We start from the raw sequence: 24,521 nt of genomic DNA on the forward strand, positions 1-24,521 counted from the left end.
GTCTGGACCTGAGAGGCAGGGTAATGTAACCTTAATCTCAAGGTGTTACCGAAATAAAATGATTTGACAGCATAGCAGCAGGGGCTTAGTCAAATGTCTTCATAAATTACGTATTTTCAGTGGAGAAAAAAAGTCGCCCCAAATTAATATTGTTCTGCGTTTTATCCAAATAAAAGCTCACATTTCTTCTTCTTTCTTTTGACACTGCGCTTTGCCGAAGATGAAGCAGCTCTCTTTCGGTTCTTCCCGGAGAAACAGCTTTACAATGACGCCTAATGTCAGAGCAGCCGAATTGCAAGATTGATTTTTAATGTATCACAGCACGAGACGGGAGCGCTGGGAGCCCCTTCCCCGGGGCCAGCCCGGGAAGGGGGGGAAGATGTGAAGTTTTAATCAAGCAGCAATGGGGGATTTTTTATTATCTTCCCTGAGAGCGGCGGGGCCGGGACCCGCAGCCCCGGCCGTCAGGGGAGGTCTGAGCGCGGAGTGGGGGCGGGGGTGGTGGCGGCGGCGGCAGCGCAGAGCCCCGCGGAAACACCGCGGCCGGACGCGGGGACAGCGCGCCGCTCCGCCCCACAGCGCGCCCGTGCTGAGCCCCGCACCGCCTCAGTGCTCCGCAGCCGGATTTTGGTTGGTTTTTTTTGTTTGGTTGTTTTTTTTCCTCTCTTTCCCTAATTTATTTTTTTTCCAAGAAATTAATTAAAATAATAATCGGCAGAGAACGCGGAGCTGCGCGTTCCGGCGCGGGTATGCCCGGTCCCCGGGCCGGGGAGTCCCCAGAGGGGAGCGGGGCCGCCGCGGGGGCTGCACGCCCGCCGGCCGCGGGGCTCCTCCACCCTCCTCCCTCTCCCGACTGCTTCCCTCCAGCCCAACCAGCCCTCGCTCCCCCTCCTTTCCCCCGCCGTGGCAAATCCTGAATCGCAAGCGATCCGCTGGGCAAAGGGAAGGGATATATATGGGGGGGGGGGGGGGGGGGGGGCTGGTTTTGCCTTTTTTTTTTTTTTTTTTTTTTTTTTCCTAATTCTCTTCCCCCCCTCCCCCGCTCCAAGACCTGAGGAGATCCAGCCCAAGTTCACCGCGATGACTGTGATGCTGGCATCGGGGTTCCTCCGCGGCATCCCTGCCTCTGGATCGCCTCGCCGCTGCTGGTTTTGAATCCTCGACGCTGGGTTAAAGCTCAGTTCTCATGCTGGGCTCGCTGGGCTGCCGCTTTCCCGTGTTTAGCGATGGGAGGTGGAGGAAAAAGGGATTGTTTTTGAGTCAACACTGAAAATGTGATTAGGGGGAACTGCTTTCACTGATCTGTTTCTAACCTTTTAGTCCATGTTGGCCTGTGACCCCTTTCAGCTTTCAGATCGAGCCTGATTAGGTAAGTGTAAATTATTCACTTGGGGTGAGGGAAGGTGGGTGGAAACGTTTTCCTTGGAGACTTACCTATGATCCTGGCCACACGCATGATGAGAAATGATGAGAAAGTTCAGCTGTAAACTAATTCTGAGCTGAGCAGCATTTGTTTACTTGTTGAAATCTGTGCAAGACGTCTGCAGTCTGTCTGATTTCCAGGACAGCCGCTGAGCCTTGTGCTTTGAGTTGCTGTGGGACATCTCAGATGCTGTAGCAAAACACAGTAGTCTTATTTATGATCTTTGGAGAACTTTTATATCTATATATCTACATATATAATTTGATGAGCTTCCTCATCAAACTCGAACAAATTCTCAGTTGTTTCACATTTCCTCCAACACGAATTACTTCATTTGCTTTTTTTTGTTTGTTTGTTTTGTTTCGTTTTTTGTTTTTTTTTTCCTGAATGCCTGCTGATCTGCAGTATTGCAACCTACCTGTAGCATTTAAGTGGGCAAGATTCTCTTCCCTGTGGATCCATCTTCAAAGCAGCCCTATCTTCATGAATCAACTGATTCTCAAACAGTATGTAATGATATTGCTGATAGTAGTAACACAGTGCATAGTCCTTGTGATGGAGACGTAGTTACTACTTCAATTAAGATATCTTTTGAATTTGATAAAGCTTGTGTAATATCCGGTGTCTCCCTCTGTTGTGGCTTTGGAAAAACTGCTTTGTCAACAGGATCCCTTAGCTGCTTCTCTAGGATTGAAGCTTTCTCCTCCTGCTGCTGCTTTTTTGCTCAAATTAAGGGAGAATTAATTGCTGAACATCTGCAGTCCACCAAAAATCCCAGTATGTGAAAAACAGCTCCCAGAGGGGTGTGGGGGGGGGGTAGTATGTGTTTGCTTGTGTGCCTCGGTCAGTGCATGTTTGTGCATGCACTGTGTCTGTCTGTCTGTCTGTGCACACTGGGTACGGAGCAATGACACACACATACACATTGGTGTATGCCAGCAACTACCTCCATCATCAATCCATGTCATGCTAATATTTCCTCTCATTTAAAAGTTTCCTTCACTGCTTTGCCCACTTCTCTTATGAGAGGTCAGAAACCATTTTGCAGCTGGACTTGCACTGGCTGCTGGCTGGTGTGCAGGCAGGACAGTGTGTCCGTGGCAGGGATGTGGCACCACAGGCAGCCTGAAGCACACCCAGAACAGGGTCTGGGAGCCTTCATCGGGAGCTGGCTCACCCCTGGGGCAGTGCTAAGCTCCTGTCCCTCTGTGGGTCCATCCTCTGGTCCAGCACTTGAGGGGTCCCCAAAGGTCAGGCCATTCTGCATCACTCTCAAAGTTTTAGAAAGGCTCCAGCCTAATCAGAAAAACATGGTTTAGTGGCTCTGTGCATCAAACAGGCTTTTAACATCCTGCTCTCTGCATTTTTCTCTGAAAATTACTGAAATGCTGAATAACGGATAAGGTGCATTATTACTTCTTTGCTTCCACCAGGATTATATAGACCTGATGCAGGCTGTGCTGTGTTGCTAGCCTAGGTAGTTCCTCAGAAATAAATACAGAAATGCCATATAAAAAATTCTACTATTCCACCTCTCTCAGACCAGTTATAACCCAGCACTAGCTTTCATGCTGGATGCAGATTTCTTTACAGAGTATGCTTAATTTCATCTTTCAACTCAGGTTTCCCACCTCAGTTTAATGGTGTGGGCTGTGCCCTTAAGGCAGCGCAGAGAGACAGTGGCTACAGCAGGAGATTAAACTTGGGTTAAACCCCTCTGAGCTGCCCATTGCCATGTAGTTTCACACAACTAGCTTAATTTCTGGTGCATCAGAAAACTCATCTGCACTAACAAGGAAAGTGAAAATTAGATGATTGCCTGAGGCTCCATTTCTATAGATATTTTGTGGGCATATCCTTACAGGCACGTGTCTATTTTATGTACTTCATATCCTTTATTCTCCTTAAAAATATATATTTTTATAAAATAAAAGAGGCTTATTTCAAGTGAAATGGTGATAGTTACCTGTGCAGTTTTAAAGGACTTATTTATTCTTGGGTGCCACTTGTAAATATGCCCTTCATAATTCAGCATTAGGATTTTGAGTTTGTTCTCACTTTAAAATGTTTGTTTTCAGACCTCAACACTGGTCTCCCTATGGGAGCAGCTGTTTCTATTTGGAATTGAGATCCCATGGAGAAGCTGAGGAGGGGGATGGCTCTTCATATCCATGAAGCCTGGATACTTCTGTTTGTAATCCCTGCTTTGGTCACTCCAGCTGCCATCAATCATGAAGACTACCCTGCTGATGAAGGGGACCAGACCTCCAGTAATGACAACCTGATCTTTGATGACTACCGAGGGAAGGGCTGTGTGGATGACAGTGGCTTTGTGTACAAACTGGGAGAGCGTTTTTTTCCGGGACATTCCAACTGCCCCTGTGTCTGTACTGAGGATGGACCTGTTTGTGATCAACCAGAATGCCCTAAAATCCACCCAAAGTGTACAAAAGTGGAACACAATGGATGCTGTCCAGAATGCAAAGAAGTGAGAAACTTTTGTGAATATCATGGGAAAAATTACAAAATCTTGGAGGAATTTAAGGTATGAAACCCTTTCTTCACTATTAGTACGCTGTAAGAAATTGTATTTCTGTTGGGGACTCTCAAAGGCACTCAGTATTTTCTTACTGCTTTTAATTGGTGCTGAAGCTGAAGATGTCCTTTTTAGCTTGGATGCAGGTCTGGCCAATGTGAAAGCCACCACCTCCTCCCTAACGTGCACTAAGCAAATGCCAGTGGTCAGCCAGAAGCCCCCATGTGAGAGGCTCTGTCTCCTATTCTGGGTAACCTCTTTTTCTCCTAGCATGAATCAGGTTGATTACCAGACTGTAAAAATGGTAGTAAACTAATACTGAGTGCTTTTCAATAATCCCTTGTGCAATTTGGATAGCAAAAAATGATGGCAGGTGCTGAGAGTTGTATATATATTCTCATAGCTGTATGAGAATGTGAGTAAGTAGGTGAAAATATTTTCATTTCAGCTGTGATAGGGCTGTCTAGAATAGCAGAAGATGAATTCCTGACCAGATAATCATTTTCAGTAATGACAAGGATGGGGTTTAATTTTAACGGTTGAGTTCCCGTCAGGAATGTTGTGAAGAAATCCTTCTGGAATATATCTTAAAAATAAGACCGGATTTTCAAAACCCATTGCCCTTTACACAACCTGCATCTCTTATGCTAATGAGTTTGATTGCATGTTTTCAGTTCTGCTAAGGAAAATAGCATTTCACCATGAAGAACAAGGTCTGCAAAAGCAATAGGTATACACAAGTCTGTTCTGGCTCTAAGATTAGTACTAAGGACAGCCTGTAGCTCTTCATGGCTGTATGCCTGTTCTCATTATACACATCCCTATTTATTTTCTTTTCTGACAATGAAAATACTTTTGCATAGGCCTGTGTACTTCTCAAGTTCTCAATAACATAGATCACCATGTCCTTTCTCCCTGTTATTTTCATTTTCAGTTAAGGTAGTACTTTGTTTCTTTCTTCTGTTGTGTATGGTTTGTGTTAATTTTTTTATCTCTGTCTGTAACTTCAGTCACTTGGTATGGGCAGGGCAGTTTAATATCATAGCTGCAAGGCCAAACATTTATAAGGAACATCTTATTGAGGGCCATTCTGATCAATCTGTTCTCTGCTTTGCTGAGGAATGTGAAGATACTGGTCTTGTGAACTGCTTAAATAACAATTTCTTCTTACTGTAGGAAGACCTAGCCCAACTTCATCCCACAATCATGCTGCAGTGGTCCCTTTTTGACTGCTGTGTTGTCAGGTGGTGCTATGACCCACCTGACAACACCCAGGTATAATTTTTACACATGGTCAGGTGTCAAAAGTTATGAGGACTCTTTTTGGAGAGGTTTTAGGAAGGAGAAAGTTATAAGGACTGCTAATAGGGAGTCCTAAGATTTCAGTGGGAGAGTAATGAGCTGGATCTTCTCATGCAATACAAAAGTACCAATCTCTTTGCCTGAAAGAACTAAATGCAGTCTGATAAGGGATTAAAGAATAAAGAAGCAGAATTTAGGAGTGGAAGACTATTAGAGAGAATTGGAATTCATTGTTTGTTGTGTTCAAAAGCTGAGGGGTATTGGGTGGAAAATGAAGTCCCAGTAACCTGAGAAACACAAAGCTGCTGGTGGCATGTCCCTCTCACACACAGTAACCTTCATCCCTGGACTAATGTGAGATCCATCAGACTTAATTGAGTTGAAAGTAGAGCTTTTGACCCAGACCTGTGTTTCGCTGAGAGCTTGATACCTTGTGGAATTGGCAGAAATGGATGTTTTGGAAATCCATGTGTTTACCCAGAATAAATACAGAAAGTCTCTTGTTTCCTCTATAGTGGGAGAGATTTAGACAACTGAAGATTTCTGCACACTTCTAGGAGTGCTTAAGGGGAAAAAAAGAGCATCTGTGAACTATGAGTTTATAAATTGTATAGGAAAGACAGAACTTCAAGATTCAGGAAACTACTGCTATGAAGTGAAATCTTGACTTCCCTGAAGCACCCAAGCACTTTGCTGTTCATTGCAACAGAACAAAGATTTTATCTGCCATCTCCACAGAAGAAATTCTGAGCAGTTCACAGCTTGTACAGGCTCTGAGTTCAGCTCCTCCCTCATTCTGTTGAATTTATAAGGCTTGAAAACTTTCTCAAGGCCATTCCACAGACTCTCAGCCCCTCTGTCTTTGCCAAAGAGAAGAGGCTTTTTCTGGCAATCTAACTCGATAGCAAACTGCTTTCAGTAGTAACAGAGGCACTGTTTTACACACTTGATTTGCTTTTACTAATATGTGGGTACTAAATCATCATCCATAGACGTACTCATCACTGCTTGGTTGCAGCTGAAATTAGACTCTGTTTAAAAAGCTTTTGCCAGTGTGTCTGTGTGTTCACACAAGCATTCATACTTGTGTAGCAGTATCACCAGAATTGACTCATCTTGCAGAAATGTCAACCACCTGATCTTTTACAAATTAGGTTGGGTTTTTTTCTTTCGATGATTTTTTTTTTTCTTGAGGATATAAAAATCTTTGAGACGTTTTCACTTGGGAGACTCTTCCTGTCCTGTTTTTAGGTTTCTATTTAGGTTTGGGGTGAGAAGCCCGAATGCAATTTACCCTTTTTTTTTCTTTATTTCTTACCACTGACAGTAATTGTGACTCAGGGTAAAGTAGCAGTTATTAAGGCCCATTTCTGGAATATTTATTTTTCTTCTATTGAACTGATCTCATAGCTCTGATTGCTGTGACTAGTAAGAGCCTAATATAAATAGGACAACAAGCCATTTAGCTTAGACAGATGTCCAAATGTTTATCCTTGTGACTCCAAATTATTAACACGTACAAATGAAATGCTGAACTGGAGTTCAATTGTAAATATAAACCCATTAGTAGTTTTTCTTGTATCCTTTTGTAAAAACTCCTGTCCCTGACAGATGGTTTAGTAACCCCATGTAGTATCTTTATAGTTCTTTTATGGGTCCTGGGAGATCTTTGTGGGTTTTGAGCCCCAGCTGCCTGTATGGAGCCTGCCTCATCCTTTTTTTTTGCCTGGGACTTAGCCCTAACTTCAGATGAAGCTGTGGTTCCACCTGCAAACCCTCACAGAAAAGGTCAGCATGGTCTCCCTAATGTAAATCAAGAACCAGCTGAAACATCTTTAACACGTAGATTGCTGGTCCGTGTTCAGGATTTTGATGCATGTGGAACAGTACACGGGAGAAGGGGAGCAGGAGAGCTCTGGTAGCTTTTACTGGGATCTCTCCATCTCTTTCCTGACCTCACTTTCTGCTTCTGTCCTTGTCAGCCTCAAATCTGCTCTCTTGGGTCTCCTCCAGTCCCTCTCAGAGTCAAATGCAGGGTGAAGAGCAGCTGTGGTGGCTGCAAGGATGGTGTGAGGGATTCAAGCCTCAAGTATCTCCATTTTCCCCAGAGAGATCTGGTGGTGGGGACTTTTGGGGTCACTTAGCAGCTTGCTTTTTTCTCCTTCACATCAGCTGTGTTTTGATTTCAGTCCTGGAGGTTAAGGTCCTAGTCCCAAATACTCCCAGCTCTCTTCTACTAGCAGAGAGCTTTCAGGGAGGTTGTTGACCCTCCTCTTGCTTCCCAGTGAGAAAAAATAACAACTGAGAGAACAGTCTGTGTTAGTGTAAGTACACATGGTTGTATTTTAAATGAATGTTCCCAGACAGCAGCTTATGTAAACTTGAGGAGACAGTGTACTGCTGCTGTGATGGATGTTCATTGGCAGCTTTTGGAAGAACAGTGCAAATGTCAGTGAGACAACAGTTTTCCTAAGTGCTGATTAGTTTCTACTCTCCTGCATAACTTGCTGACAGAGAAACCTAGGTTTGGGAAATGCAATTGAAGAGTGTGGTTTACGGTACATTTGTAGCCACAGTTGGGAGCCATTTCAAGATTGGATTAGGTTGTCAGTTTGGAAAGTCCATAATCACTTCTGAACTTCCTAGATCTCACCCCCCAACACAAGTATTTCCAGAATATCATTCTTTCTATGGACCTATATGAATTTGTAGCAAACCACCATTGCTGGTTAATGAATGGTCAGTTCACAGTAGGGTGTCAAACTGACATCTTGAAACATTCTCCTTATTTTAGACCTTACAGGTGGAAACTACTCCATGTCTCTGCAGGAGAGTGAGTCCAAGTGAAATGGGTTTTGGTAGCATGATGCCATCCTTCTCAAAGTCATTGGCAGAAATTTTCTAGCCCAGACATCAAAATACCTTTATTTGCCTAGTGGGATATTGGGTGACTTATTCAGGTGGGAACACAGGAGGTTTTGGCATCATCACAACTTGGCCTTCTGGTCTTATTCATGTCAACCTGAAGTTCTGAATCTGAGCTTGGAAACAGCTCTGAGATTCAAGTACATTTTTTGGGTGCTAGTCAGTGGCCACCTTGCTTTCTGCCAAGCACAGGGCTGCCATTTCTTCCAGCCATTGTCTCTGCCAATGCTTAACCTGTGCTGGTGCCTATCCTTCTCAATGATTGCTCCACCTCCTTGTCCTCTCCTCTTCCATCTTCATTTATTCCAAATCCTTGCTCATAAAGTCCCTAGTTGATGCCCAAATGTTCTTCCCTTTCATCAAGAGTGAAGGTGGAGGGATGGAAGAACCCTTGCCCTGGACAGGCCTTCACACTGGAAAAATGAAAAACAAAATAGGAAAGGGGAAATTGCAGCTTAATTCCAGGGCACAATCTCCATCAACTTGGAAAAAGCCAGGATTTCACTGTTGGAGTTTTACTTTGTTATTTTTTCCTGTGCTTCTTGCCATTATATCTGAAGTTCATTGCGCTATTTTTGTCCACAAATCATCTGTAATCCTTCAGCTGTAGCTTCTGTATCTAACTGACTTTATTTCTTCTTGAGCAGCACTTTACACAGTAGGGATCACAGCTCTAACAGCTCTTTGGGGTATAATCAGAATCTAAAATAAATGAGGGACTATATATGCACAGCATTATCATCTGCTAATTGCAGTGATTGCAGTAATTGGAGTGATTGTCCCTCTGTGATCAGCTCTGGTGAGGCTGCACCTCAAATCCTGGGGTCACTTTAGGTTCCTCATGACGAGAAGGACATTGGAGGGCTGGAGTGTGTCCAGAGAAGGGCAACAGAGTTGAGGAAGTCAGGTGATAGAACAAGAGAAGATGGCCTCAAGTTGTGCCAGGGGAGGTTTAGATTTGATATCAGAAGAAACTTCTTCACTGGAAGGGTTGTCAAACACTGGCACAGGCTGGCTGGGGTAGTGCTGTAAATGTGGTTTTAACCTGGCTTAAGCACAGGTGCTACCAGGTTCACTGTATCCAGTAGAGTTAGGTTAATGGTTGGACTCAATGATTTTAAAGGTCTTTTCTAACCAAACCCATTCTGTAATTCTCAGCTCATTATGGAAAACTTAACTTCAAAATAGTGGCACCTCCTTCTCTTTGTTTAATGCTCTTTAAAAAATGTTTTATTAATGTAATTGTCTCAGTATTACTTAACAAACTAAGACCTCTCATCAAAAGGTGTTAGCACATGCAGGGATGTCTTCAGCTGCTGTCCCAGCATCAATCAGTCCCTGAAATGCAGTGTGTCCATTGTACCAGTAGAGAAAAAGAATCAGTGAAACTAAAAAGTGATTCTCCATGCCTAGAACAATGCCAGATATAGAAATGAAGTGGTGCAAACTGCAGCTGTGCTCTGACCACTAGTTATCCAGCCTTCCAAATTTTTGATAAGTGCAACCTTATCAAATATAAATGAAACACTTGGGACCTTCCCAGAGCATCATGACAGAGTGATGCTGTTAAGTGAGAAACAAAGAGTGTGTTACAGCCCTGTGTTGAAAGGGAAGCGAGAATGATCCCATGCCTGGGGTGATGCAGTGGGCTGCTTGGAGCATGTGTTGAGCTGTCCTGCTGCAGGTTTGGGGTGTGGGTGCTGCAGTTTATAGCCACGTGAAAGAACAGAAATACAGCACCTTGAATCAGAGGAGTTTCATTGGGCCACTGAAAAAACAAAGTGGGGAGAAAACAAAAGTTCTTGCTGAGTTTTCCCCTCTGTGATATGAGTGTTCAGTGTCCTGGTGTATCTTGGAAAGTGCTGAAATCATGGCAAGCTCTGCAGTGCAAGAACTCACATTATTAAAGCCCTTTGGTAGTGTGCTAAGCAGTCAAATCAGGTTTTAGATCTTTGCTCTTAGAATGCAAGAAACTGATTACTAACGCAAGTCATCGTGAGCCCCCCACCTTAATATTGGCTGTTTTTTTTTCTTCTCCAAGATATGTGCAGCAGGTTTTTTTCCTACTATGACTCAAACAAATGGGATTTTTTAAATTTTTTTCCTTCTTGTGTGTTCTGCAATTTAACATATGGCTAGAAAATCGTAATACAAAGGAAATTTCAATAGCATGCCTATGCTTTAATAAAAGGAGCCATGAACAATGCCAGCTCTGAAGATAGCATACAGCCATTGAAATCAGACAGGGGAAACAGAACATCAGTCAGATGGAAAAGTATGATTTATTATCTACCTCCTGGCAAAATTATAGTGACAATGTCTATGCAAAGGAATCTGTATTTCTGTCATAATTTGTACCAAGGAAACATACTAAAATATATAGGCATGTCATATATTGATCTATAGTGAAGCCTGTTTTTTAAATGATGTTATGTACTTAGATACAGATTCTATAACATATATATTGCATTATACACAAGTACATTATTACAACAGGTGAAAGAAGATGGGCTGTATTTGGAATTTGGCTACAAAAAACCCATGTTGCTGTTTTTCCCAGATCTCAGTAATACCTGCACACCACAAAAAGCCCTGGGGCTCAGTGGCACCAGCTGCTTGGCACATGTCCTATCTGAAAGCTCCCCATTGAAATAGATAAGACCCAAAATTCAAGCATCAGCATGTTTCAAATGACCAGAAATTAAAGAGAAGCCCTCATGTTTTAATCCCACCACTGACCCAAGTGGGAGTGCAGGACAGAATTTGGCCTGTATGTGCAAACCCAGGGGATTGGTATTTTTCCAGTAAATGTGACATAAGAATGAACATTTGTATCACCAAAGTTGTGGTTAGGCTTTCAGATACTTGCTCCAAGAAACAGACCATCAGCTTTTCATGCTTCCAGCTGGGCTCACTTTTCCTAGTGGTATTAAAAGAGCTTAACAAATGTGAAGCTCACACAGATATTTTGCCTGTGCCCAAACAGGGGCGTGCACCACACTCTCCATCCCCAGTCCCACCTGTCATATCTGTAACTTTTCAAAAGGAGCCTGTTCCTTTGGCAAGTCTGAACAAAAACCTATCGAAATAGAGCCATAAAAGTTATCGCCAAAGTAATAAAGATCTCCAGTCCCCTCAGTCCCAGTGTAGGCAAGGTGCAACTATTGTAATGAATAAAAAAAGACAGATATCAAAACAAAGAGAATTCTTTTCCCAAAAAGAGTGTGGTCATATTGGCATGGACAGTTCCACTGCTGCTCTCAGGGGAGAACAACCATGAGACTGCAGAAATGCAGCTCCTGTGAAAAAAGGGCCAGGGCTGGGCTCGAGGTTGTGTCTCTCATCAGATGTGATTCCAGAAGTTTTTTAAACCCATCAAGTTGTATGGCACATAGCAAATATGACAAAATTTGTATATACGTAGTATAAAGCATATACGTAGTATAAAGCTTCTACCATCACAATCCTGAATCACCAGATGGTGGGCCCAGGGTTCCCATGGTGAGGCACATAGGTGTTTCTGTCCCTCATCTGGCTTACTGATCTTTAGTAGCTCCCCAGGAATTTTTACAAAAGGATAGTAATGTGGTTCTCCCCCTCTACTCTGCTCTTGTGAAAGTCCACCTGGAGGGAGAACTGTGTCCAGTTCTGGAGTCCCCAACATAAGAAGGACATAGAGCTCCTAGAACATGTCCAGAGGAGAGCCACTAAAGTGATCAGAGGACTGGAGCATCTCCCCTGTGAAGACAGGCTGAAGAAGTTGGGGTTGTTCAGCCTGGGGAAGAGGAGGCTCTGAGGTGAACTTATAATGGCTTTCCAATACCTTGGGGCCTCCAAGAAAGCTGGGGAAGGGCTTTTTGCATGGGTGTATAGCAAGGGGACAAGAGGCAACGGTTTAAAACTTGAAGAGGGGAGAGTTACTTTACATATTAAGAGAAAATTCTTTACTATGACGGTAACCACTGGTAACTAAAATTGAGCTGCAGCATCTTTAGGCTAAGAAAATAGGAAATTGATCTTCAGCCTCCTTGTGGTGGGATTGCTTTGAGTATAAGATGGAGTCATTATTTGTAGGAAATGTTTGCAGTAACAGATTTATCATAGAATCATAGAATCAGCTGGGTTGGAAAGGATCTCTGAGATCATCACATCCAAACCTTGATCCGCTACCCCTGTGGTTACCAGACCACTGCTGGCTCATGTTCAGCTTCCTGTCAATCCAGACTCCCAGGGCCCTCTCTGTCTGTCTGCTCTCAGCCACTCCGTGCCCAGCCTGGAGCTCCCCATGGGGTTGTTGTGGCCAAAGTGCAGGACCTGGCACTTGGCCATGTTGAACCTCATCCCATTGGAATCAGCCCAACTCTCCAGTCTGTCCAGGTCCCTCTGCAGAGCCCTCCTGCCTTCCAGCTGATCCACACTTCCCCCCAGCTTAGTGTCATCTGTGAATTTGCTGATGACGGACTCAATCCCATCATCTAAATCATCAGTGAAGATATTAAACAGAACTGGGCCCAACACTGATCCCTGGGGAACACCACCAGTGACCGGCCGCCCATTGGATCAGCACCGTTCAGCACCACTCTCTGGGCCCGGCCCTCCAGCCAGTTCCTAACCCAGCACAGGGTGCTCCTGTCCAAGCTGTGGGCTGACAGCTTTTTCAGGAGAATGCTGTGGGAGATGGTGTCAAAGGCCTTGCTGAAGTCCAGGTAGACCACATCCACAGCCTTCCCCTCATCCACCAGATGGGTCACCTGATCATAAAAGGAGATCAGGTTGGTCAGACAGGACCTGCCCTTCCTAACCCCGTGCTGGCTGGGTTTGATCCTTTTCCATCCTGTAGGTGCTGTGTGATTGATGAGCTGCTCCATAACCTTGCCAGGCACTGAGATCAGACTGGCAGGCCTGGAGTTCCTGGGTCCTCCTTTTGTCCCTTTTTGTGGATTGCTGTGACATTCCCCAACTTCCAATCATCTGGGACCTCCCCAGTGAGCCAGGACTGTTGGTAAATGATGGAGAGCAGCTTGGAGAGCTCTTCCACCAGCTCGCTCATCACCCTGGGGTGGATCCCATCTGGTCCCATAAACTTGTGAGGATCCAAGTGGCTCAGCAGGTTGCTAACTGTTCCCTCCTGGATTACAGGGGGGCTATTCAGCTTCTTATTTCTCTCTACAAGCTCTAGAAGCCATCTGTCCTCTGGACAACCTGTCTTACTGGTGAAAATTGAGGTAAAGAAGGTGTTAAATACCTCAGCCTTTTCCTCATCTTTGGTAACTATAGTCCTTTTGCCCCTGCTAGACAGATGAAGCCCCTCTGAACTGAGGAGACTTGGTACCATGGAGTTTGCCTCACTGGTCAAAAACCCCAAAATTCTGCCAGTGGCACCAATCCTTTAGCCACCTATTGATGTGTTTTCCTAGTCCTCTCCTCATTCATCCCTGCTACTGCAGGAACTGTGGCAAACCCCACCTGTGCTCCTGTCCCATTAACTAATTGACCCAGTACCTTGAAATTCTTTTTAATTGCCCTGGTACTTCTTCCATTAATGATATGGCTGCCAGCCTGGACTATGAACAGTGGATAATAATCTGAGGGATGAATTAGCTCAGGGCATCTCCTACTGATATCCCTCACCCAGGCCCCAGGAAGGCATCAGAGACCTCCCTGTGGGATGGGTCCAGTCAGCATATAGGGCCTCCGGTTCCCCTCAGAAGGGAGTCACCAACTACAAATCCCCTTCTTTTTTTTCTTTATAGTTGTGGTTGTAATCCACCTGGTAGGTGGGGTGCAATCAGGAGACCCTGCAGCCAGATCTTCCTCTTGACTCTCCTCTGTCTGATTCTCTGGGTCCAGGGCCCCATACCTGTTCTTTAAGGGCACCCAGAGAGATGAGAGTCAGCAAGGGATTCTTTTACCTCTCTGGTCAGTGACCTGTTTCCATTCCCCCCTGTTTACTTGGTTTCGTCCCTCTGCCTGATGGGAGGGCATCTCCCATCTCCTGCTGAACTTCTTTTGGGGGCAAAGGGGTGTGACTCCACCAGTCAATTTCCCTTTTACTTGCCCTAATGCTTCTTAGCCTCTCCACCTCTTCCTTGACCTCTGGCATCAGACACATACACAGATGCCACCCACACTGTCCTCTGGTACTAAAGCCAGGATCCTGAACTGCAGAGACCTGAGCTGGATCTCTCTTGGTGTCCTCCTTGGGGAGTTCTGTCTGTGTTGAAACATCCCTTGTGATAACAGCTTTCACTTTTTTAGAAACCATGGTTGGGTTTATTGGAGTTGTGGAGGAAGAAAAATAAAAAAACAACACAAAACCAAACCTCACCTGAGAGAGCTGGGAGGTGGTTGTGCCCCTCCTGCTTGCCCCGCCTGCACTTGTCTCTCTGTTGTCCTTTCAGCTGAGCAAGAAATTTGTCATTTTGTTTCAGTTTTACATTAATGATGCTTGTGTGTGTTTGAGGCTCCCCTGGAGGTACAGGAGCTCAGCATCCACTTCTGCCACTCCTTGGAAGCCAGCTCTTGTTTTAGCTGATCTGCAGTATGGTGCAAACATTTCACAGTTTTTGGATGGCATAGTCCATTTGTATTGCCAGTGTTCCATATAAGTTGGGTACAGATCCAGTCTTTCACTGCAGATAAATTATCTAATGACTTAGTACTTTTTTTCCTGTTGCAAAATCATTTGCAACCTGATGGTGTTTTCAGTGATAGCACTTGTCTAATAATCAACTACTAGATTGTTTATTTGAGCAACTTTCCACCTATGGAAAATACTCAGCATTACAGTGAGAGCCATATAGCAAACTTTTAACACAGTTTAGACAGTTATTTATATGTCAAAGTGAATAGCTCAGAAGAGAAATGGGCTGATTCCAGTCCTACCTTCAGGTGGGACTTGCTAGCTATCCCACTCTCCAGTTTGGCACCTGCAAAATTTGTTGAAAGCTTTCTCTGAGCTTGCCTGCAATCTCCTGCTAATCTGCCTGAGATCACAGGCAATTTCAATAACAATGAATATGATTCTAATTTCAACTCCAGGAGTATCTCGCTTGAATGCTACCCCAGTTTCATTTTTATTCAGCTCCCCTGGTTTATGACTTCTCACCTCAGCCATAATGCAGGAACCCTTTTTACCTCCGATTTTATTCATCAGTTCTTTTTTAACTTTCTTCCCTTTCTTGCTTCCTTCCGATAAATTTGCCACCTGAAACTGTAGCTACCAAAATCATTTCCATCAGAATTGCCATTGTCCTTAGTGTCATTAAAAGTTACAGCTACTCTTAAGATGTAAGTTCCCAATTTGACAGACTTCACTTTATATCGCTCTTATTTTCCTGCTGTTTTGTCTGCATGGAGCAGGATGCCATCAGTCTCAGTCGAGCCTGTCTGAGGGGGGAGGTGGGATGTGATTACCTGTACAAGCATTGGCACACACTGTCTTGAAAACTTAAATATGCAGAGATTGGCAGCACTGATGGTTTTCAGCTTTCCTTCCCTTGGAGTCCAGCTCTTCCCCGGGATGGGACACATGCAGACCTTCCCAGAGATTTGTAGACAGGAGGTGCATGTGGATACAGCTCATGGATCCAAATCTAAGACAAGGCACTAACAAATGTCTGCAGAAGTACCAGGTTAGTTCTGTTGCATTCAAAAGTACTTTTATATCAATAGAAATTGAGATGATGGCATCGCCTTCTTTTTAAGGAGTTTGCACTTCTTTTTCTAACATGTTCTCAAAGGCAGAGGTGGGGGAGCTGCAAATCCATATTCAGTAAAAAGACCATGAAAAGCATTTTTTCCCTTTGCAATATAACCTAGAAAAGACATGTATTTATACACCATTTCCTTTTTGATGTTTAAAGGAGGTGGGAGCTAATATGCCTGGTTCAGGTTTGCAGTTATATCAAAAGTCCTGACATCATCTCTGGATTTGCTCTGGTTTGATGGATCCTTGGGTTTCCATGGGGCTCAGAAAGAAAGCCTTCTGGCTTAACTTCTGGGCTATACACTACTTCAGATTCCAGTCAGCCAAGCAGATTTCTTCAGTCATTCTGCCTATTTTGTAAATATACCTATTTGACTGTGAAAAGCACCACCAGCTTAATAGTGAGTCTTTTCAAATCAGTGGAAATACTTACGTTTCCTTCTACTAACATTAACAGCCCCTGCATGGGGATCAGCATGTGCCTATTGTAATGTGATTAGGTGGTTGCAAACATTTACATGAAACCTTTCAATTTCTTTCCTCAAAAGAAATGTCAAGCATTTGTGATACAATATTTCTAAAGTTTGCATTGCTCTGTGGTTGTTTGCAAGCATCTATAAATGATGAAGGGCTGTTGTGCAGTAGTCAGGCAGCATGAAGACATGGTCCTTCATGAGACCCAGTGAATGAGGTGAAGTCTTCAGGTATGGGATTGTGGGACATTCTTGTACCAGTACCCTCTTTGAGCTTATCTGGAGAATGTAGGAGGGAAGGGAGAAGGGAGCAGCTCAACAAATCCTGATAACTGCCTCTCTGAACAGATGACTATAAGGCATTTGTAAGAACTTGCTGTAGCTTTGAACAACTTGTACATGAGCTCCAGCAAAGATGAAAACCTTCTGCCATGAAGCTGGAAACTCAAGCACAAAGAAAGTACCATGCAATTCAAAGTCTTTTCTTGAAAAGATGAGGAGAGGTCCAAAGACTCAGGAAGCTAAAAGTGCTAAAAGTGCCTTGAAGGAATCAGAAGCCTAAACCTGAATTCCTAAAATAGGAAATTTCAAGGAGTAACAGGTCTGTGTGTACAATTCATTGGCTCTCAAAGTACTTACATGGCAAATAGTGCTTTGGTCTCAGAGGGCTGTTTGGAAAATGGGCACCATTTTCCTTGCTCCCAGAGGGATATGATCCATGTTCCCCAAGTCTGAGTGAAGCCAGTTGGCTTAAACACAACTACTGACAAGCAGGCTGCAGCCTTAAAACTTGGTTTTAAGGTTCTTCTGAAATGGATAACAGCCCACATATAGGACTAAAATGAGTGTGCTGGTGGGCCTGGTGAATGTAACTGTAGAGCAAAAACTCTGAGGAAAATTGCTTCTGATTGACAGAACAAACAGGCAAAGAAAAAGTATCAATCAGGTAAATCTCCAGTTTTTGTCATTTGTCTCAGGTAAATCACTGCCTTTCCATATCTCTAGAGATGTTTGTGTAGAAGCAGCTAAGAGTGATTGACAAGCAGGCATGGAAACAGAGAGATCCATATTGGAGGCAGGGAAGAGGAGAGCTGCATTATAATGTTTTATATATATATATATATATATATATATATATATATATATGCTTCCTCCATTCTCTCAAGGACAATACTTACTACTCAGCAATAAGCTCTTGCAAGGCAAATTGCATGTTATAGAAAAGTCTTTCACAGGTTGAGGTCAACAGAGATGTGACTTAGGGTGCTGTGGCTGTTAAGAAGTCATGATCTAAGGGTGAAATACAAGTGAGGTTCAGTAAGTATTTGGGACAAGAGAATCTCTATGACTAAATGAGATGTCTCCAGTACAGTTTTAAAGCTTAGGTCTTGCAGAAGCTTCTTGCAAGATCTTGCCTAAAAACTTGGAAGCTTTGTGTATTGGTTACTTGTGTGATTGTACCAGATGTTTTGGTCTAAAATAAATGCTTCAAATCTATCCAGCTATAGGAAGGCTTAAGAGTGGATTTAAGTGCTGAGTTTTAAATTCCATTTCCCATTTTCTTTTCTCCACCTGTCCCTTAAGTTGGGGAAGAATTAGTATTTTAGGCTATTTTCCAAAGGAAGTGTTTGATATGTGACCTCTGTGTGTGTCTGCCAGTCCTTCTGGGTGGCTTGAGGATTTGCTGAAGCCCTGAAGTGTAGACCTCTCAGAGGTATGAAATTTCTGTAGCATGAAACTTAGTAGTTGACTAAAGAACCCATGTGGTGTAAGAGAAGGAGCCCCTCAGGAAGAGCCGGATGATATTAGCAATTGTAGTTCTAACGTGGCATTTGCTTCCAAAAAGAAAGTGTAAATGGTGGGGAGCTCGTTTGTACATGAGTTAGGGTAAAGAATAGGATATACAGTATCCACATCTTGTTTGACTTCCCCTGCTCAAGGTGCATCTTGTTTTTCATTCTCTTTCCTTTGCTGTCTTTTTGATTGTTTGTTTGTATCATCTATCAAGTTTATCACTACGTGCTCATGCACATAAAATGTTTATTAGCCATTCACATTCTCTATTCTCTCTTTTAAATTTCCTTCCTTTTTAACAACTTCTGCTGACTGCAGGTGTTTCTCATCTGAGAGTACCTGAGACTGAGGTTTTCCAGCCATGTAACTGGATGAATGCTGGCCCCTTCCTTGGGCCACTCCACTGGGTGGGCTGGGGCTATCCCCTGGTAGAAGCAGGTCCAAAGGAGGGCAACTGGGCTGGTGAAGGGACTCGAGCACAGAACCTATGAGAAGAGGGTAAGGGAGCTGGGGATGTTCACCCTGGAGAAGAGGAGGCTCAGAGGAGACCTCATCACTCTCTACAACTCCCTGAAAGGAGGTTGGAGCCAGGTGGGGGTTGGTCTCTTTTCCCAGGCAACCCTCAGCAAGACAAGAGGACACAAGAGGTCTCAAGTTGTGCCAGGGGAGGTTTAGGTTGGATATTAGAAAGAATTTCTTTACGGAGAGGGTAATCAAGCATTGGAATGGGCTGCCCAGGGAAGTAGTGGATTCTCCATCCCTGGAGATATTTAAAAAGAGACTGGATGTGGCACTCAGTGCCAGGGTCTGGTAACTGCAGTGGTAGTGGATCAAGGGTTGGACTTGATGATCTCTGAGGTCCCTTCCAACCCAGCCAATTCTATGATTCTATGATTCTATGATTCTAAGCAGGGAATGAACCTGCTCTCCTGGCCAAACCTAGGGTCACAGTCCTTCTGGAGATCAATCCTCCAGAAGAGAAATAGAAGTGGGGCCATGATCTTAGGGGTGAATATATACAGGGGTGTTTAGGGTCCACATCTTTGTGCTACTTTGATCTCTTGGAACCAACCAGCCAAAGCAGAGGGTGAAATCAGGGTCAGTGCTTTGAAGGTCCTTGGTGTTCTCTGTCCCACTTGATCTGTTCTCAAAAGCCTTGGAATGGTGTTTAAATGTTGGCCACATCTGTTTCCCACAGTCTCTGCTCAACTTGGCCCTGGTACTGACAACAGTAACAGAGAACATACTTCCTCACAGGCCCTGAGGGTCAGTGCTCTCACCCCCGTTGTGCTAGTGGAAAAAGAATTTCAGGTGCTTTGCACTAGTTTTCCCAAGCCAAAATGCTGTACTGATACTTTAACAAAAGGGCTCCTATGGCATTAATGTTAGGACCATTTCTTAAAACTTATTTGAACAGTAAGGGACTGTGCAGTTGTGTAGACTCCGTGCAGATGTGTTAGACTCCATCTTAAGATCGGCCACTGTGAACATCCTTTCCTTTTGGACTACAGTGAGAAAAGTGCTTCTGAGCCAACATGTCTTCTAGTCCTTCTTAACAAATCCTTCCCTAAAGAGTCTTCTAAGATTATTCTGCCTTAGACAGGTGGAGTAAATAAATCACCTACTGGCCCAAGCCTTTTGTGATCCCTTAATCTTAACACTTCTTGCAGAATATCAGTTTAAGGAGCACCAATGAAGTGTTTGCACTATCTATGTGGGAATGGCATAGCCTTAGATTTGTTTCTTCTCTCCTTCATCCTTCAGAAACCTTCTACGTTTTTTCAACTTTCTTTTTCAGTAGAGATTAGTGTTCCTTTTCAGTTGCTGGTGTTAGCTGGTGTTTCAACTGGAGTGGCTGCAAAAGTGTAAACCACCCCTCTTCCATGGGGTTAAATCCTTAAATCCAGATTCCAGGGCTTCCAAAGATTGCCTTGTGAATCCCATGAAGCAGTCCTGATTGTGGGCAGTCCTTGCACTGGGATGGAGAGCAAACAAAGTAGCAGCATGTGGGTGTGAATGCCACTGACCACAAAAGAGTAACTGATGTGATCTGAGGAAAAAATAAGGAAATTAGTAAGTGGAGGAATCAGGAAATAAAGCTTTAGGACATCTTTCACTACTTCCCTATTCTTCGCTGCTTCCCAGTTTGTCACTTTGCCTCTTGGTCTGTGTAACACCTGTGTAAATACACAGAGGACTTTTTTGGCTGAAGTCCAGTAGTTATTCCAAAAAACAGGTAGTTCCAGGGAAATTAACAGCAGGGATGCAGAGCATAAAGACAGCAGTAAAATGATACTCAATAAGTATGCCTGGGGCAAAGTTCTTTCCAAAAGGGCAGGGGTTTGTGAATCAGATACCAAAGCACATCCCATGATAGAAACTACCCGAGACATTCATAACATAATGAACGGAGTGGAATAATGACAGGAATGCTGGAGTTGCACATGGGGATGAGCATCTTGGTAAGAGCCATGGTGAGGGGCACTGACAAGTGAACAAAACTGTCAGGTGGAGGAAGATCTTAGAAGCAAGGCCAAGTAGCTTCACCTTGGTAAGATGGGGAGGAGGAGGTGAAAAGTCTTGCCAAGGCAGCCGTTTGTTTGCTGGCTCCTTGTTCCTTGTACTGCTGAGGTGTGTTTTCCTTCTTTATTTGTGTGTGGTTCTTCTCTCCTGAAAAGCTGCTTGAAGTGTCAGGCAACATCACGGTTCATTACAGTGTCATTTTCAGGTTACACCAACAATGCAAAAGAAAAGGCTGCGTATGTCATGTCTCATTTACTCAGCTGCAGAGTCATTCAGGGGCATCTTCTACTTGTGCTGATCATCTTTAAGCCATAGATTGGGTTGAAGACCTGGAAAAGGAGCTTGGATTTCTTAGCATTGCAGCCACTGTAGTAGTGAAGATGGGGACAAGTCCTGAAGGGTACATCAGGGAAAGCCTCCGCATATCACAAGATTTAGTTCTACTGCTCCATATAATTAGCAATTAAAATGAGTAAAAACAAAGCAGCAATTTTCTTATTGATCCCTCAGCAAATAGTTCTGTCTATTTTCTTCTGTATTGTTTCTTCATATTAAACAGCCTTGAATAAGAAATGTCAGTCAAATGAATTTAGATCCCTGGTGCTTCAGACAGAAATCAAAGCAGGATTGGATGAGGAAAGATAATTAGAGAGAGGAATTCCACCTCCACAGACTTCTTCCCTTGCTCAAGGAGTGCTGATTTTATCTAAATTGCCAAAGCTGCGAGCAAATGAGAGGTTGTGGGAATTATAGACTGCAGATGCTGAGACAAAGCAAAGGAAGCTTTAATTAGTGCATTTTAAGGTAGAAATTAATTTCCTGGGAATAAATTATTTGACTCAAGACATATGGACCCTCTTAGAGGTGAACTGAAAAGCTTTTTAACTTCCAGAACTAGGGCTCACAGATTGTATCTGTCTTGTAGAGATGACTAACACACCACTGGTGTCTGTACCCATGGGAATGAATCCTCCTTTCTTCTCATCTCACTTTTTGTTTGTTTTTTAATGCGGGAATTCCCATTGCTGCAGATTCCCAGCAATTCAACAGAAAGGAGATTTTTTTTTTCCAATACCCACTTTTAGTCATTCAAGCATTAATGATGGATCTGCCATCACTGAAGAACTGGGAACCTATAGGTACTGAATGGAAGTTATTTTCCTTCCAGATTCTCCTCTTACTCTCCTTACTTATCTCTGTTGTCATCCTTCCATCACACTTGTGCACACAAAAGGACACCAGGAACTTTAAAACACTGATGTTTCTATTTTTCAAAAGATTTCCACAGCTTTTTAAAGGGTGAGAGAGTGACAACGCTCTACTACTAATCTCTACAAAGAGAGAGATTCCTATTTGCATTGATGGAGCTAAAATGAAACCATTTAGCTGGGTGCTTTGATCCATAACTCCCCGACTTCAGCAGAATTCTTCAGTTCTTCTCTTAATTACTTACATATTCTCTGTGAGGCAGTTGCTCACAAACCTTGTTGAAATAGGCAGGTGTGGGGCCAGGGCCAGATCTAGTGGTAATGGTGTGGCAGTGCTTACAGATCCCTGATGCAGGTGAAGCACAGACACAGAATAAAATTGTTTTGCCTCTCCAAGAACACCACTATTCTCCCCTGCTCTAAAAAATGAGAGTGGAAGAACATCCAGAGACTTCAGATGGACAGGCGACCGCAGCAGTACCTTTCCAGCAACCTAGGGTGTACTGGAAGTGTTGGTCTATACAAGATTTGGGTACGACCTGGAAAGCCACCCTGTTGTCCCTTCCTGGTGTGAACCACCACTCATGATCTTCCAAAAATCTTGCTTTGCTCTTGGCCAAATGTGTAAAATAGCAACACATGGGTAGAGCAGAGGTATGAACTAGTGGCCTCAGCTGAGTCTTTTTGATGAAGAGAGATGAAGTCTCACAAAAACTATAAAAACCCCACACCCTCCCTGGGTAAACAAGTACCATGATCACTGTTTTTTCTGATGCTCTGGTTGCTTATTTCAGCTGCTGCTGTTTTGTCCTGTAGGTTACTTTGTGTTACCCGTGATTAATGAATACAGTCAAGAGGTATTGCACGCTGATGTGTTTCTCTTATGGCAAAATAGAAATGTTGCAAACTTGTGAGCTTGGAGGAGGAAATGGGCTAATTTTAGATTTGTTCCTAGCCCTCGCCATGCGAATGGTGTCGCTGCGAGCCCAGCAATGAAGTTCACTGTGTTGTAGCAGACTGCGCAGTTCCCGAGTGTGTCAACCCAGTCTATGAACCAGAACAGTGTTGTCCTGTCTGCAAAAATGGTAAGAAAGTACTGTATTGGCTTTCACAAAGAGATTTAAAGGAAACATTAAAATGTTGTTGCCTCGCCAGGAGGTTTGCTCCCGTTGGCTCAGGCTGGAATCGGGGCTGGTGCTTCTCCTCGCGTGTGGGGCTCCAGGTATGAGGTGGCAACTGTGAAAATGGATTCTGCCCTCCCTGGGCTGTGCCTTGGTGTTGAAGCTGATGGTATTACTGCCTTGAGTAAGGCTTTATAGGACTGAGCCATGACATCTGTGATAGTTGTTTCATGTCTTTGCTTTTTGTCTCATTATTAGTCTAACATGAAATCAATCAAAAAAGAGAAGTGATAGTCTTTGTCCCTAAATTAAGAAGCCAATGGTTATTACTGAAGTCCAGGGGAAAACTTGTTGAAATCAACATCAAAACTCCCATTGGGCCAGTAAGGCATGCTCCCTCCAAGCCTGTAATGTTGTAGGTTATGTCCTGAAGTGTGACTGGGTAGAGTTGGCCCTCATTGTCCTGCTGAAATAATTTACAGGAGTCAGATTCAGCAATACTTTCAAGAAAAGTTTTGGATAACTGAAAGTGCCTCTTTGGAAAATCAATGTTTCCAAGAAGTTTTTCCAAGAATGTTTCCCTAGTCTTGTACCTCAGCCTGTACACTCATATGTTTCTGGAAAAGCACCTTTCTCCTAATATAGGTATGAAGAAAAATTGAGAGGGGAGCTAGCATCGCATAAATCTCTTCATGGCTTTCTTAACATAAGGAATGCCTGCTTAGACTCATCTTCTCATATTTAGAAATTCACAATTCATGTGTTTTCTCTCACACACATCCACTGCTGCTCGATGAGAGTAATGCTTTTGGATCTAAATGAAAATGTTTACAAAGAAATAACATTTTCAACACATTTTCTGCTCTTTAAGACAGCAAGAAAGGAAACAGTTGGAAATATAAAATATTCTTACTAAAGGAACTGGCAAAATTGTCTGAAAAATTATACCAAAAATACTACTTGTGATCCTGACATTTTATTAAATTACTATTTATACTTAAAAATATTTTGAAAGGCTTTTATTTAGAGCTTTATGTTTCTGTTGGAAAGCAGAAAATGTTAATAGGAAAGTTCATTGGTTTGGTGGTGGTGGTGACTTAAGAGAAAAAGGATGTTAACCAGCTCTAGCCATCACCTTTGCATATGGCCCACTGTGCTTGGGCCTGAGGCTTCCCATCACACTCAAACTAGATTGATGTCTTGGGATGATGACTTGGAGGGGTAACACTGGCCATCACTGTGACTGTCACCATAACTCTGATTCTTTTACACCTAAATGAACACATCTCATGTGTTTGGCCTCTGTGGGGGCCATGCTGAATCCCCCTCACTCACAGGGGCAGCAGCACTTGCCAATTCCTTCTCATCTGGTTCATGTCACGTGAATCCAAACACTTCCCAGGAGTGCAGATGCAAAAGTGGCTTCACACAGCTCCAGGAGCTGCTAGAGTTCCCTGCCAACCCTTTACCACCATGACCATAAACCCCAGTATCCAGACTTCCCCTGA

At 43.5% G+C, this 24,521-nt stretch overlaps 1 protein-coding gene across 4 annotated transcripts in view; it reads left to right on the plus strand.

Annotated features, from left to right (window-relative positions):
• Positions 1 to 471: 471 nt before the first annotated feature.
• Positions 472 to 24,521, plus strand: part of VWC2L (von Willebrand factor C domain containing 2 like) — a 54,466-nt gene continuing 30,416 nt past the window's right edge. For 2 of the 4 annotated variants that reach the window (XM_071746899.1, XM_071746901.1), the window contains exons 1-4: positions 472 to 1,369; positions 1,829 to 1,929; positions 3,502 to 3,968; positions 22,848 to 22,977. In XM_071746899.1, coding sequence (XP_071603000.1) covers positions 3,558 to 3,968; positions 22,848 to 22,977 — 541 coding nt within the window. In that variant the 5' untranslated portion in view covers positions 472 to 1,369; positions 1,829 to 1,929; positions 3,502 to 3,557. The remainder of the gene's footprint in view (positions 1,370 to 1,828; positions 1,930 to 3,501; positions 3,969 to 22,847; positions 22,978 to 24,521) is intronic. The other 2 variants (XM_071746900.1, XM_071746902.1) reach the window with 2 other exon arrangements.

This window comes from Heliangelus exortis, chromosome 6 (genome assembly GCF_036169615.1).
Source record: "Heliangelus exortis chromosome 6, bHelExo1.hap1, whole genome shotgun sequence".
NCBI lineage: Eukaryota > Metazoa > Chordata > Aves > Apodiformes > Trochilidae > Heliangelus > Heliangelus exortis.